This window comes from Canis lupus, chromosome 16 (genome assembly GCF_011100685.1).
Source record: "Canis lupus familiaris isolate Mischka breed German Shepherd chromosome 16, alternate assembly UU_Cfam_GSD_1.0, whole genome shotgun sequence".
NCBI classification, from domain to species: Eukaryota; Metazoa; Chordata; class Mammalia; order Carnivora; family Canidae; genus Canis; species Canis lupus.
This window is the reverse complement of record NC_049237.1, coordinates 24,565,411-24,581,034: the sequence shown is the minus strand read 5'-3', so window position 1 is coordinate 24,581,034 and position 15,624 is coordinate 24,565,411. Positions and strand designations below refer to the sequence as shown.

At 50.2% G+C, this 15,624-nt stretch overlaps 1 protein-coding gene across 13 annotated transcripts in view; it reads right to left on the bottom strand.

Annotated features, from left to right (window-relative positions):
• ANK1 (ankyrin 1) overlaps positions 1-15,624 on the bottom strand; it is a 216,452-nt gene that overhangs the window by 116,920 nt on the left and 83,908 nt on the right. Inside the window, exon 1 of one of the 13 annotated variants that reach the window (XM_038559955.1) lies at positions 15,387-15,486. The exons of the other annotated variants lie outside the window; for them this stretch is intronic. Within the exon in view, the coding sequence (XP_038415883.1) occupies positions 15,387-15,413 (27 nt within the window). The 5' untranslated portion in view covers positions 15,414-15,486. Of the gene's footprint in view, positions 1-15,386; positions 15,487-15,624 lie in introns of those variants that run through there. 13 annotated transcript variants of the gene reach the window in all.

The following is a 15,624-nucleotide window of genomic DNA, read 5'->3' as shown; positions in this document are numbered from 1 at the left end:
AAGGAAAGGCTGGGTCAGAGGGAGCAACAGTATTCAGGGCAATCTTTTAGTGAGCAGTGAGATTTGAACCAAATCTCCTCTCTGAGGAGGCGGTGCTGGAGCAGAGGCCTGCATCCAGGCAGAGGTGGAGTATGTAGTATCTGGAAATGCAAAGGCTGTGAGAGGTATGCCTGACATAGTCAAGGAACATTCAAATGCTCTACCCCACCTCCCTGCCACCACTAAGACATGCCTCTTGCTAGGTCTGGAGGGCCCTGCTGCACACCCACAGATTCTCTGCATCTCTTGTTGCCCATAGGCCAAGAAGTCAGAAGCACTCCAAGGAAGAGGAACCAAAAGAGAGGAAGAGACAGTAACAGGTAACGGGGGCGGTGCGGGGGGAGCAGTGCTTACTATGTGGTAGGCACTGTTCTAAGCATCTTGTAGGGGCCAACTAATCCTCCCAGCAACTTTAGAAGGTACGTATTCTAATTGTCCTTATTTTGTGAGTGGCAAACAGAGGCACAGGGAGGTTAACGCACTTGCCCCAAGTCACACAGCACAGAAGTGGTAGAGTCAGGATTTGAACTGGGCAACCTGGAGCTAAACCCGCTCTTGCAAGCATTCTGCTCTAGTGGACAACGATACTGGAAGGGCAGGAGGCCCAGGAACTCTGAGGAAGCCAGAAATATACAGGACATCAGTTCTGTCTGGGAGGGTGATGAGAGAACACCAGGGAAGTTCTCTGTTTTCTAACGGCAGCGTGGTGTGTTCTCCAGCACTGCTTTGTCCAGGCCACTTACTCTAATTATTATTTAGCATTTGCTAAGTGCCTACCCTGTACCGAGGCCAATCAGGGAGGCTGAAGTACAGACAGCTGAAGCAGACCCCGGGGCCTCCCCGGGGACAACCCGAATGCAGCTGGCTAATCAGACCAGATAGGAGGCCCAAGTTCACCTCCTCTCGATTTTTAACCAGGAACTTTCAATTATTTCCTCTTGGACTCTGGCTGAATTCATAAATAGCATTAACATTTTTCAAATGCCTGTAGGAGTTTGTTGAGTTAACCTGAGTGACTCATTATTATATAGCATTCAGCTTATCCTCTCTCCTCCTAGGGGGATGAGACATCCTCCTACACCCTCCCAGGAAGGTGGGGGGAGCAGACGCTGTTCCCTCACTGAGTTCTTACCACCCAAGTGGGGTGATGCTTGTCGGGCCCACAGGGTAAAGCTCTTCCTGGAGCCCAAGGCCTGACTGGCTCTGGAATCTGCCCAGGCCACTTTGAGGGAGTGTGTGTGTGTGTGTGTGTCTATGTGTGTGTTCATGTGTGTGTGTGTGGTCTATATGTGTGTCTATGTGTGCGTATGTGTCCATGTGTGTGTCTATGTGTGTGTCTGTGTGTCCGTGTATGTCTGTATATGTGCTGTGCATCCACATGTGTGTCTGTGTGTGTCCATGTGTGTCTGTGTGTTTATGTATGTGTCTCTCTGTGTGTATGCATGTGTCTGTGTGTGCATATGTGTCCGTGTGTGTCTGTGTGTGTCTGTATGTCTATGTGTGTGCGTGTGTCTGTGTGCATCTGTGTGTCTATGTGTGCATCTGTGTGCGTCTGTGTGTGTCTGTCTGTGTCTCTGTGTATGTATGTGGGCATGTGCATGTGGACTGTCCCTGTCACAGCAGCTTCAGACGTTGAGACAAACAGCGGGTCCGAGGGCAGCAGACCCTGGGGCTGGCGGCCGGGCAAGGGGAGGCTGGTGAGGAGGGCAGGGGCAGCTGGGGGCACGTCTGTTCCCTAGGCAGGGGTGTGGCACTGACATGAATTGAGTACAGGCCATTGGGGGTGGGGACAGAATGTGCCAATATGAAAACTTAAGAGCTGTTTGGCATTTAACTTGCGATCGTGGCTCACGAGGAAACTGGTGAGATCCCTCACCAGAAGTGCTAAAGAGAAATGTGTCCACCCTCTGCTTCTACATTTGTGGAAAATCTCCCTCTTTGGGGAAAAAAAAGTCACTGCTTTCTGCTTAAACTGGGGGCTCTATTTGGAAGGCTTGAGAGAGTGGTTTTGTCAGTGGTGAGGAGCGGGATTCCTCTGCAGCCTTGCCCCACACCCCAAAGTGGACCACACCCCAAAGGCTGGGACCACCTCAGCCTTCCCTGCCCTCTGCAGCCTTCCCAGCCCGCGGCCTTGCGCTGCCACAGACCCCGGCCAGGGCCCTGCCTTGAGACTCCTCCCTACTCGAAAAGGCCCCAAGTTGTGTGATTGGAAAGACACTCTTCAGGCAGAAGCCACATGAAGCCCCCCCAGCCAGCAGTTCTGCATGGGGGCCGCCTCCCAGGCACCAAAGGCGTGGAGGACTCTGCGGACCCACCTTCCCGGGCTTGCAGAGCCCTGGCTCCAGCTCCGGTCTCACCACACTCCCCACTCTCTGCCCTCTTGATCTCCCCCTCACAGGCTGCTGGTGTCTTCTGCCAAAGAATAAGCAGGCAGCCATTCCCAAACCCAACAGAAGTTGAAATCAAAGCCTGAACTCAGAACTACATGCCCTGAGGACAGCTGAAAAGGCCTAGATTTCAGGGCCTGGGAACAACTCCTCCTCTCCAGGCCTGGAAGCATGAAATGACTGGCTCAAGGTCACAGGTCACGGAAGGCGTAGGACCAGAAACCGAGTCCTCTGTCTTCTAGTCTAGCAGGTTGCACAGCCTTCCCCTCTTCTCCCTGTCCTTACTAGGACAGGACACAGACAATAAGAACCATGGTGCAAGAAGAGTGGAGGGCAGGGAGAGGGAGGGCAGAAGGTGTCCAAGGCCATGAGGGGCTAGGGGCAGATGTCAAGGTCAGGTCTGATCTCAGAGCCGAGGAGGAAGGAGGTGAGAACAAGTGCTGGGGGTAAGGAGCAAACTCAGTAGGGGCTGAGGGATCCATGGCTGTTTTCATTTCCCCCGCCTAAAGCTGCCGGCGGGCTGGGTGGCTGCCCCCATCTAAATTAAGGCCAAGGGCAGAACAGTCAAAACAACTCTTGGCCAAACCGGGAACATAGTTGGTAAACCCATGGATTTAAATCACGGGATTTTAAGTGGCAAGGTACAAGACAGCAGCCTGGTCACACTTGCTGAGTCCCTCATTTAGAGAGATTGGGGCCATTCCTATGGCTCCCCACCCCACCCTTCCCCTGGCACCAGCCTGTGGGTGCAGGTGCCTTTGCAAGGACATCTGCCTGTCATGACCTCTTTCTCATTTCTGACATCGTACCCCTATCCTGGGACTGGTTACGTCTGCCATGGGACCACCTAATGGAAGAGGGAATATTTCCATAGACAGCTGTTAAATCAAACATACAAACTCTCAAAGCCAAGACATAGGGCCAGAAAGATATTGGGTATGTTGTAGGGGAAGCTCATCTGTGCTGGCTGAAGATGGACCTGCCATTTCTTGGGTGGCTATTTCAAACTGGAAGAAAAAAAGCTGCTACCCCTCAGGCCTGCTCCATGAATCTCTGTTTGCCACTAAGCAATGAGTGATTGCAAGCAAGTAGCCTAACCTCCCGTTCCCCAGTTTTCACCTCCACAAAATGAGATAGGATTTCCAGCGGGGGCATCACCTTGAATGAGTCAGCTCTGGATCCTGTAGGCCTGTCTCAGGAAAGCTACCCCCCAGGGATTTCCTAACACCTACGAGAACCATCTCAGGTGGTCTGGGACTCTTGATGAGTCAAACAGGAAGCCTTTTCTTTGAATCAAATGATAGTACATTGCATATATTAATTTTTTAAAAGATTTTACTTATTCATGAGAGGCAGAGACACAGGCAGAGGGAGAAGCAGGCTCCATGCAGGGAGCCCAACGTGGGACTCGATCCCAGGTCTCCAGGATCACATCCGGGCTGAAGGCGTCACTAAACCACTGAGCCACCGGGGCCGCCCCGCATATATTAATTTTTATTCTGTCTTACACATTTGGAGTTTGGGCCGCCTAATCACCTATGCAAATATAGATAGACAAAATGCAAATCTGGGTCCCAAATTAGATGAAAGAATTCCATCCTATTCAGCTTATAAAATTTCAAGTATCTCATTGCCTTGATCATTACACACCAGCTGATCAGAAAGTCCCAAGATTTCTAACTGTTGTATATACTAGATGGTATAGGCATTCCTAAAATATCCACACGGGGAAAAAAGCTCCTTTGCTCATCCCAAATCCATTTCCCTTGATTGAATGATTTTCTCATTTCCACAGAGAGCTATTAAACCAACCATACAAATCATCAAGGCCCCACAGACCCAGGAGGAGAAAGAAAGAAATTAGATAACGTTAGGTAGTCAACCTCAGCAAAGTGAATATGGCACCCAACCTCATTTCCTCTTTTGTGTTGTTTATCTTATAATCACATCATTCAAGGCTCTCCTTTCTAAGGACATCTAAGTCCTATTCCTGGTCCACACTGCTGGCCTTCCTTGGAAATTTTCGACAGGCCTCTGATCAAACACTTTCCTCTCTGGAGAATTCCACTTGTTGGTAAGTCTTCCTCACGTAAGATTGGAATCTGCTTTCCTGACCTCCACTCCACCTTTCACCTGGTGGGACCTTGCGAACACCATGGGGGGACCCCACCCCCACCCCCGCTCTTGCCAGTGGCACCCTAGTGACAATTAGGGACTTTCTTCCAGTCTCTTTATTCTTCTCTGCTCCTTGTTCCTTCAAGGTTTCCCCCAGACACCATCCCAGACCCTATCCTTAGTGATTGCCTGCCTATATCTGTCCTCCAATTACCAGGGTCTTTCCTAAAATGGAAATCCGAACATGACCCTCTCAATATAGCCTGACATTGCATTTCCCAAAGTGTGTTCCCTGGACCACCAGCCCTATGCAAATAGCACCCCACCCCATCCACCCCATGCAATGGGCAAGGATGTGTGGGAGACAAACTCTATCCTCAGAGATTCTGGAATCAAGGGAGTGTGTGAGAGCTCTGAGCAGTCTTGGAGAAATCTGAGCAGTGGCATGTAAGCCACTGGTTCCCAGTGGTTGACTCCAAAATTCTTTACTCCCCCACACAACACAGGTCAGAAGAGGCCAATCATTTTCACTGGGACTTGATCTCCAGCTAGCTCAGCCTTACAGACTGCCTCATAATTTTCTGCCTTACTCTTGCTCACCCCATGAAGAACTTAAACCAATAGCTGAGTGTATTTAGTGAATTCCTTCTTCAAGCATATGGCATAGAATTAGCCAATTCCCTAATTTTCCTGTTTTGTACATGTGAACTTTGTTATATTGCATTTTCACCTCTTCGGTAAGTTTTATAATACGATTCAAGCTACCAGCTACTACATGAATTTTTTTTTAGGTGACTTTTCTTTTGCTTTCAGTGAAAGTTTTAAAGTTTAAATAGTATTGCTATGTGATTGAGAGCCAGCTACTTAAAACACCCCCATGGCGAAGCTTTTGCAAATTAAGTAAACACCCTGTCACGCGTGTGTTTTGGAGTTCAGATGTCTACACACTTACTGAGGCAGTTCTGCCTCATTTTTTAAAGTGCAGGGGCAAGCCTGTACAGGGTCCAGTAAGGCTTTGCTGAAGGAATGGGCAGAGTGGTAAGATACGAAGGATCCAAAAGGCAGGTGGGCCGTGATCCTGCCACAGAGCTAGATACTCCCAGCCCTGCGTCGAGCATGTGGGGAATGGGCTCCCAGGAGTCCCACATGAAATGTCACCATGTGGTCAGGGAGGAGAGAGGCCAGGCCCCACTCCTCCTGAGTCTCCTGTTTCTACCACTCATATGAAAGCAGAATAAGGCATAGGCTTACGAGTCAGGCTCTGGGTCCAGCTTTCGTGGATTCATATCACAGTTCCAACGCTTCCTAGCTACATAGCCTTGAGAAAATTATCTCTCTGTGCCTCAGTTTCCTGGTCTGTGCCATGCAATGACTTCATAGAGGCATCACAGGGATTAAATGAGCGATTCCTTGTGTGGTAATTAGAACAGGGCCTGGCACAGGGCTCAGGCGGTGTTAGTGAGACTCTTAGTTTGCTCTCTCCCCCATCCATCTACCACTTTCCATTTTAATGCAAGCACCTGGGACTGGAATTCAGTACTTCTCACCTGGATGCTCTGCCAGGCACCCTCCATCCACTTGACACACCCGAGCAACCAAATAACACTCCCACCAATACCCCAGCCCTCCCCCTCCTGGTGCCCTGGCAGAGGCTGCTAATTTATCACAAACTCTTGCCCATCAGCCTAAAAGTGGCTTCAGAATCTTTCTGAACACAGCATTTCAGGCAGCTGCTTCCAATCAGATTGGCGTTGACACAGGCAACAAGACTTATTTTCTATTCCAATGTTGTTTAATCAGCAATTTATAACAAACGTGATGCTCTCGGCTGCGGGGCATGAATGGTTCATCAGGCCTTAGCATAGGCTTGATGACATATTCTTCAAGATTACTTCCACCCCCGCCCCCATCCCCCTGATTGCATGCTTACCAGAACCCTGTTATAACTGACTTGCCAGTTAGGGTCTCTTAATGGGATGGAATCCACTGACCATAGAACACAGGATTAAGGGCACAAGAATACCAGATGGCCAGAGAAGTCATGCCTCTCCTTGCAAAGTTGGGAGGCTAGTGTCAACACCAGAGTCCCCTGAGTCGGACCAGCAGTGAGTCAGTTCCCACACCTGCTGCCCTGACTGCCTCAAAATCAAGTTACCTGACCTACAAGCTGAGGACCGGCCCTCAGGAGCGGGGCACCCATACAAGCAGCTTGTCGACACCCCCAGACAACTACGTCTCTTCTTCACCCTTCCTGACTGCAACAAGACCCAGTTTCCTCCCCTGTAACATGGGTATCTGCCGTGAGCATCAAATGAGCGGAGGTGTGTCAACCCCAGAGCGCGCTGTTGGTACACAGCAGCTACTCAGTGACGTTCATTGTCTGCCACTCCTCCGCATTAGGGTGTCATCAATGCTCACCTGGAGATCGGCAGTATTTCCCCACCTGGTTTCCACTCCCTGCCATTCCAATGACCCTCTTCCTCGACCCTGCCACCGTGAAATTCTGATCATGACACTTTCCTGCTCAAAACTCTTTGCTGGCTCCCCAACATCTGCAGGATAAAGTCCAAAGTCTTAGGCTAATGTTCAGAAGCTCACCATCTAGCCCTTGCCCACCTCTTCACCCTCCTCTCCCATCCCCAACCCCTACCTGTCCCTGAACACCTGGACTGCGCACCTTTCCCAGACACACGAGGCACTTCCAGATTTTAAAAAATATTTATTTACTCATGAGAAACACACACAGAGAGAGAGAGAGAGAGAGGCAGAGACACAGGCAGAGGGAGAAGCAGGCTCCATGCTGGGAACCCGACATGGGACTCGATCCATGGTCTCCAGGATCACACCCTGGGCTGAAGGTGGCGCTAAACCACTGAGCCACTCAGGCTGCCCCACCTTCCAGATTTTTGATTGTGCTTTCTCTGCAGCAGGCATCCTCCCAATCCCTGCTTCGTGCACTTCTACTGATTCTTCAAGGCCATTCAGAGTTCTCCTCCTCTATGAAGTTTCCCTGACAAACTCCCTTGTTCACTGACAAGCAGAATTAATTCTTCCCCATTCCAGCCTTCCACTAATGAGCACTCCCCCCTTCCTGAGGGTCATTTATCCTTGTTTCCTACTCTGTAAACTCTGTTGACCTGAATTGAAGTTATGTTGAAGGTAGGAAGGTATTTTTTAAATTTCCAGAGTTTTAGCATGTTGAGAACTGTTGATCCACAAACTTGTGATTCAAAAAAAAAAAAAAATTATAACAACATCTCCCGACATGCCAGGCTCTATCTCATGTACTCCTCGCCACAACCCCAGGACAACCCCTCCTGCCTCCAGGGCACAGATGGGGAACCAGAGGTACAGGCGGGAGTTGGGGTACAGAGGTACAGCTCAAGGGCACCAGCTAGAAGGTGGCAGAGCAGGGATTCAAACCCCAGTGGTCTGGCTGCAGAGCCCAACCGCCTTCAGTGCTGCTTGGGTGACTCCACCAGCACCATGCAGTTTGGGCACTGGGGATGCAGACTAGTGGGGAGACAAGCACATAAAATAATAATTTCAGTGCTGACCAGTCCTTGAGATGAGGAAGATGCGCACCTGCCAGCATTCATCTATAGAGAGTCAGGGGACAGACAGAAGTTGGCAACCCAGCTGTGGGACTTGGGCCAGTTAATTCGCTGCTCAGCCTCTTTCCTCGTCTCGAAAGTGACAATAATAATATGGACCGGGGCATCCGGGTGGCTCAGGGGTTTAGCACCGGCTTCAGCCCAGGGCCTGATCCTGGAGACCTGGTATTGAGTCCCACATCAGGCTCCTTGCATGGAGCCTGCTTCTCCCTCTGCCTGTGTCTCTGCCTCTCTCTTTCTCTCTGTGTGTCTCATGAATAAATAAATAAAATCTTTTAAAAAATAATATGGACCTTGCAAGGTGATTTCAATATCACATTAAGACAAAGTATGTAAAGAAGATGCTATACTTGGTGTACTATAAAACTGTATTATTCTGAGACAGAATAGGGACAGAACTTGAGGCCCCTCCCCAGCCCTGAATGCAATGCAACTGTACTATAAAGAAAAAAAAGCCCCCTAAAAGAAACTCATGAGTCTGTGTTTCTTGATCAATAGATCTTACAGGAATGCAGAAAACAGGACACCAACTTAAAGAAGGGAGCATGTGCAACAACCACTGGAAGTATTGTCAAGTTACCTTTCCCTCATTTAAATGCTAAAAATCATGCCCAGGGGTGGAGATTTCACATGCTAATGAGACATGCAATGTATGGAAAAGCATGATCTCTAAAGTACAGCAGCTCCAAGAAAAATCTCACTTCTACATGCTTAAAATCATCCTTTTCCCATCTAAGTATCCTTTAAAAAAAAAAAAAGATTTATTTATCCATTTTAGAGGGAGCCTGTGGGTGAGGAGGGCAGGAAGAAGGAGAGAATTCTCAAGCAGATGCCCAACACGGAGCGAGATCTCACAGAGCCCAGGATAGGGCTGGATCTCAGGACCCATGAGATGGTGACATGAGCTGAACAAGAGTCAGACACTCAACTGACTGAGCCACCCAGGCGAACCTCCCACCTCCCTGATTTTGCCTTGGGGAGTCAGCCTGAGGATACTTTGTGTCACCTCCCTTATGCTCGAGCACAGACCCCAATAAAGTCTCGCCTGGAATTCCCCCTTGGCCTCTCATCAAGTTCTATTGCTGAGAGAGCCCAACGGCCTGGTTTGGTATCAATTCCACACAGCATTTGCAGAAGTCTAGTGGAAGGGCACGGTGTTATCAACCCTGGCACTGGAGCGAAGAAGCTCGGCAAATTCCCAGGCTGACCCCACCAGCCCCAGGATGGTGTGTGCACAAGGAGGCTATTCACAATCCAGCAATGCCACTTTCAGCCCAGCATCATTCATCGACTTTCACACTCCACCCTGTGCCAGGGATTGCCTGGGATCCAAATCTTGGGAGAGACAAATATTTAAGACGGGATCTCAGGCCCAGCCACTGTCCTAGGCAAGAGAGTGCACTTTTCCTTCCTTCTTCCCCATTGTACCAGCACCTCACCCCTCTCCATGCCCCCATTCCATGAACCTGCCCTAAATCACACTCCTTGCTTCTGCCTAAATCCTAAACTAATCCCATGCAAATAAGAATTATTTCCTTGCATCTGTACAAGATCCTATTAAAAAGGCTTAAGTGTATACACTTAATAGAAGATGTTTAGAGATCAAAACCCCTTTAAGAACTTAAAGAATAATCTCTACTGTTGTAAGTTCAGGCTTCACTGCAGACTCGGGGTGATGGTTTTGGAGGATGAGGATTCTACTGGTACTTTCGAGTCCCACTACTAGACAGAAACGTCAGCCTGCCCCAAGATGCGACTGGCAGGTGACACACCCCTAACCCCTCCCTACCCTTGGAGCAAAGGAAAGCCACGGCATGACCCCCACCCCACTGAGCCCACCCCACTGGAAGGAGAGCTGACCAGAATGGACAAGTGAGGTGGGGCCTGGAAAGGCTTTTCTGAGTAGCTGGAATCTGTTCCACTGTCTGTAAATCATCATCACCCTTGATCAATGGCCCGGCCATCAGAGAACAGGACTGGACCAAAGCCAGCTTCTTTTCAGCTTTTCTAGGCACTAGCTTCCCCAAAGAAATCGAAACCAGGTGCTCTCTTTTTGAAAACAATGCTTTGCAATCCACTCCTGGAAAGGGCAGAGCAGTTTTCTGACCAATACCGTCCCGTCCCGGGGAGGGCCAGACAGGCTTCCCAGGGCCTCCTCTATCTCCTGGCGGCCACTGGTGCCTGCAGCTGTCTCAGGAGGGAGCTCAGGCTGCAGCTCCTGGGTAGGAGAGCAGGGCTGGTTTGCTTGCTTTGTTGGTCTTAATCTGTCCTCAAGCCAGTTCTCTCTCCTTGCAGCAACGACACTGCCTCCACTGCCGTCTCACCTTCCATTCCGAGGCGGTTTCAGCAGCTGAGCGGAGGGACCGCTCCCGCCCTTAATGTGCCTTCCTTCCTGCGGCCTGACAGTATATTCCAGAGATTAATCAGCCTCTACTCTACTCGGGAGAGCCAGCCGCAGAGGGACGGTGTGGTCAGGGGGAGTGGGAGGCAGGGAAGGAAACAATTCTGTTTCTCACCAGATTTCTAAATGGTTGTCACTGCCTGTCAGAAAATGATGACAAACTTTGAATGTGGCCTGAGTGAAGTCACACGGGCCTCCGTCCACAGTGGGCAAGTCAGAGAAAGTGGGTGGCTCAGCCAGCCCAGGGATTAGGCTGTGAACTGCCAACTCCTCACAGGGCCTGCTGGAGATTGATTTTCCTAGTAAACAACCCAGCATATTCCTGTCACTGAATTCTCATGGTTTGGACAAGTTCAGCCCCATGCACCAGACCACGGCTGATGCTAGGGAAAACAGGAGAAGTGACTCACACATGAGTCAGCTGAGGCTGCTTCTCTTCTCCTGCCACCCCCGGCCGGTAGGAGAGGACGGATGTGTAAATAAGTGTAAAGAGAGAGACAATGGGAAGGATCTAAAGGAAGGCTCCAAGAAAGTGCAAGGAGAGCTCTGATGAAGGAGAAGTGATCTTGTGAATTTTTTTTAAAGATTTTATTTATTCATGAGAGACACACAGAGAGAGGCAGAGACACAGGCAGAGGGAGAAGCAGGCTCCCTGCGGGGAACCCGACATGGGACTCCATCCCAGCTCCCTAGGATCACGCCCTGGGCTGAAGGTGGCGCTAAACCGCTGAGCCACCGGAGCTGCCCTGATCTTGTGAATTTTTTAAAAATCCCAACAGAGTATCTTAAAGGTCAACATAGAAACCACCAGGGCAGTGATTTTGGTTTGCAGTTTGTGACCAAACTAGTGAGCGGGAAATCAGTCATGAGGTGTTTTTGCAAGTCGTCTGTTGCTCATTCACGAATGCAACCCACATTTAATGAGCACCTACTACTTGCCAGGCACCATGTGATGTGCCAAGGACACAACCATGAACAACACAAGCACAGGGGCCCCCAGGTGGAACTTACAAATATAACAGAGGAATTTCCAAGTGTGGCCTGTTTGGTGTACCCGAAGCAATTCTCATGAAGCCAGGAGTAGGAAGCGGGTTGGGAAAGGTGGGCAGGCCAGGGCAGGAGGAGTCTGGATTCTATCCTAAAGAATGTGAAGCCACTGAAGATTTGATTAATTTATTTGTCAGAGAGAGAAAATGTGTGCAGGGGGGTGGAGACGGAGGGGCAGCAGGAGAGGGAGATTCTCCAGCAGACTCCCCACTGAGCACAGAGCCCAACTAAGAGGCAGAACTGGATCTCATAACCCTGAGATCATGACCTGAGCTGAAATCCAGAGTCCGACACTCAAGCAGCTGAGGGGCCCAAAGTCCCAAGCCACTGAAGATCTGTAGGGGAAGATGAGGCGAGACTTGCCTTTCTACCCAATCACCTTGGTGTGTGTAAGGGACACGTCCTGGAGGCCAAGACATGGATGGTAGGAAAACCATTCATACTTTTTAAAACTTAGAGCAAATGCATGGCTCCCCTCCTGTGGCAACTCTGCTTTCACGTGCTTATACCCAACAAGCTTCTCTGACAGCCATGTTCCAGAACCACAGTCGGCTCTATCCACTTAGAGGTCGGAAGCAAGCAGCGAAGGATCAGCAGCTGTGAACTACGCATTACTGTACTGCATATGAATTGTGATCTTCTAGTGGCTTCTGTTTTCTATTTAATCTTACCCATGACAATGTTTTAAGTAAAGAGCATCTGTGGCACTATTTATTTCCTCATTAAATTGGAAAATGTAAGGGAGAAGAGGATTATCAATACCCGGGTCCGGCCATGAGATATATCATGTGGATCTATGTCAACAACCAGCCCCCAGTCCTAGAGAAGAAAGGCTGAGAACAAGTGCGCTAGAGATCGGCGACAACTGCATTGCCACAGTCTAGTAGGGGGTTCTACCTGGTAACCCATTCCTGAGAGTTTGGTTTCAAAGGCATTCGGAAGTCAAAGGTAACGGAAGAAGTCAAATCATACCATTTGTCTAATGCCAAGATTGTGTAATACTCTTTGTCTCCCTCAGGGTAAAAATAGTGTTCTTATAATGGTATACAAGACCCTAGATGTCCTATACCCCTGTCCCCTCCCAGTCTCCCCACCCCCACCAGGTCTCTGACCTCACCCCTTTAGACTCTGCTCTCCTCCCTCTGCCCCAGACACGCTGGTCTTCCCACAATTCACACCTCCCTCAGGACCTTTGCTGTTTCCTTCAGAGCTGTGCATGATGCTCTCTCTCACCTCCTCGAGTCTTTGCTCAACTGCTTTTTCTTTTTTTTAAGAGAGGTACCAAAACCAACATTCTTCATTTTTAAGAATGCTACTAACCAAGATCATCATGTTTGTCAGTGCCCGTTTAACTGGCCATCTTACAAAAGTTTCCCCCCCAAAATCATAATGGATAAATACAAGCATCAGCAGTTTGACATTAGAAATGCTAGCCACACAAATAGCAGAGTCCTGATTAAAATGTCATCGAACCAAGTGGGCCAGCCAGATAGAAAAGCCTCCAAATCAATTCTGTAAGAACCCAACACAGATTCTACAGGTAATCCATCTCAATGGTGAGACTGTAACTGAAAAATCTGTAGCTTCTCATAATCAACAATTGTAAGATTCTTGACATCAAACTGTAATCCTTATTAATGGTCACATGGAATCTAAGTTTGACACACAATAGCCAAAGGGAACTTCACTGAGGCTTTCTCTGAGCGCCTTACTGACCCTACAAATTCTCCAGGCTTCCCACCCCTTTTGCATGTTCCCTGTCCCAGGCACTTCTTGTCTTTCAGTAAACGAGTATTCATTTATTTGGATTTCAGTCTACCTCCTTGCCCCGCTGGAATATAAGCTCCACAGGGCAGGGATTTGTGCCTGCGCTGTTCCCTGCCTGTATTCTCAGTGCCTACAACAGGATGTGACTGAAGCAGGTACTTGACGGATGTTTATTACATGTTGAATAGACCTTGAGGACAAAGATTTTGAGTGTCTTTAACCTTTAGAAGGCACCCTATTATCTTTCTTACTTTCTCTTATTTTTTTGGCAACAGCAACAGCAATGACAACAAAACAGACTTTCCGAATATGCTTTACTTAAATTCAGAGTAAGTCAGCAGATTTTTTTTCAGATACCGGCCAAATCATTTTGGGGTAAGGGGTGGCAACCTGGGTTTAGAAACTAATTATGATTGACCCCTGAAGTCGGGGTTTATAGGACCCTGCTTATGAAAACAACTCTCAAGGCTTGTGCTTCCTTCTCTTCTACTTTCATATTCAGCCGCACAGCAGGCCCAGAAGCCAGAAAATGACACTCAGAGAAAACGTGGTTCCCCCAAGGCTATGTGGTTGGTGAAAGTACTCATGCTTATTTTTTTTTATTTTATTTATTTTTCTCATGCTCATTTTAAACATTTGTTCATAACCTATTCCTTATTCCTGCAAGATGCTGGGCTTGTACTTGCATCTGGCGACTGTTCTTGTGCCTCACACACCACTCCCTCAGAGACCCTCTGAGGTCTGTTATGTATGAACAGCCTCCAAGACTCAGTTTGAAACCATGGCCCCGGCTGCCCAGGGAAAGGAGAAGACTCAGATGCACTTAACCTGGCTTCTGCTTGCTGCCTGTGAGGCTTAAAAGCTGGAGTCCCCAGGTTCCTCCATAAACCCTCCCCTTCCTGGGAAGAAATCCATCATCAGGAAGGCAAATTGTGACGATGTTAAGCCACCAAAAAGAAATTCCCACTTAATATGGTTTCCCTTATACCCAAACACTTTTTTTGAAATTTTTATTTATTTATGATAGTCACAGAGAGAGAGAGAGAGAGAGAGAGGCAGAGACACAAGCAGAGGGAGAAGCAGGCTCCATGCACCGGGAGCCCGTCGCGGGACTGGATCCCGGGTCTCCAGGATCGCGCCCTGGGCCAAAGGCAGGTGTCAAACCGCTGCGCCACCCAGGGATCCCTACCCAAACACTTTTACACAGGTTAGATGGGTAGATGACTACACTGGGGTCCCTCTGCGGATGTGGCCTGGGGTCCCACTCCAGCCTCTGAGTCCCCCACCAAAACCAACCACCACACCTGACACAGGGCACTGTTTTTAGACAGTAGAGCCAGCCATGCTGCTAGATGGTGATAGGTCTTATCATCACAGGAGAATTGGGAGTGGGACGGGGTCACCCCCCGTCATGTTGCCACTTGAAGAATAGCCATCAGACCCTGGCTCCCAGAGCCCTTCTGGGGCTTTCCGCCCCTCTTTCTTAGACTTTTCTCCCTCTAGTAAGTCAGCAACATAAACCCAAAGTTCAGTGTTTCAAGAACAGGGAAGGTGTGACGATGAGGTGACTGACTTTTGTGAGTCAGGGAGTAAGCGGGTGAGCCCCTTCCCCATGGGGGTGACCCAGACCCCCAGCAGAGCAGCCCACCTTCTCAGCTGTCCTTATTCTCCGTCGGGGCCACTGGCCTGCGAAAACACACCTGCTGTACACGCGGCCCAGCGGAGTCGGAGGAAAGCTGCTGGGATCTCAACAGACCGAAGGAGGTCATTCCTGCCAACCCCTAACGCACGCAGGCAGAACCTGGGAGAACCGGGCCAGGGGACTCAAGCGGACGAACCTCGGGCGGCGGAGCAGCCGCGAGCTGGGCGGGGTCCAGCGGAGGCCCCCGCCGCCCTGGGCGCCCACGGGACCGCGCCGCCCCCGCCAAGCCCAAGCCGAGCCGCCCGGCGCGCCCCCCGGACGCGCAGCCCCTCGTGGCACCCGCCCGCCCCCCTCCGGCGCCGCGCGGGACTCACGGTGAGGAAGCCCCCGGGGAAGGGCATGCCGGTGCCTGAGCAGGATCCCTCCGGGGTCGTCGCGGTCGCGGTCGCGGTCGCGGTCGCGGGGAGCCGCTGGGCTGCGGGACGCGCGGGCCTGGGCGGGGCGGGCGGCGCGCCTCGACGGCCTTATCTGCGCCCGGGCGCGCTATCGGGCGGCGGCTCGGCGGGCGGAGGGAGGCGCCCGCCTGGGGCCGGCAGATTACAGCGCGGCGGG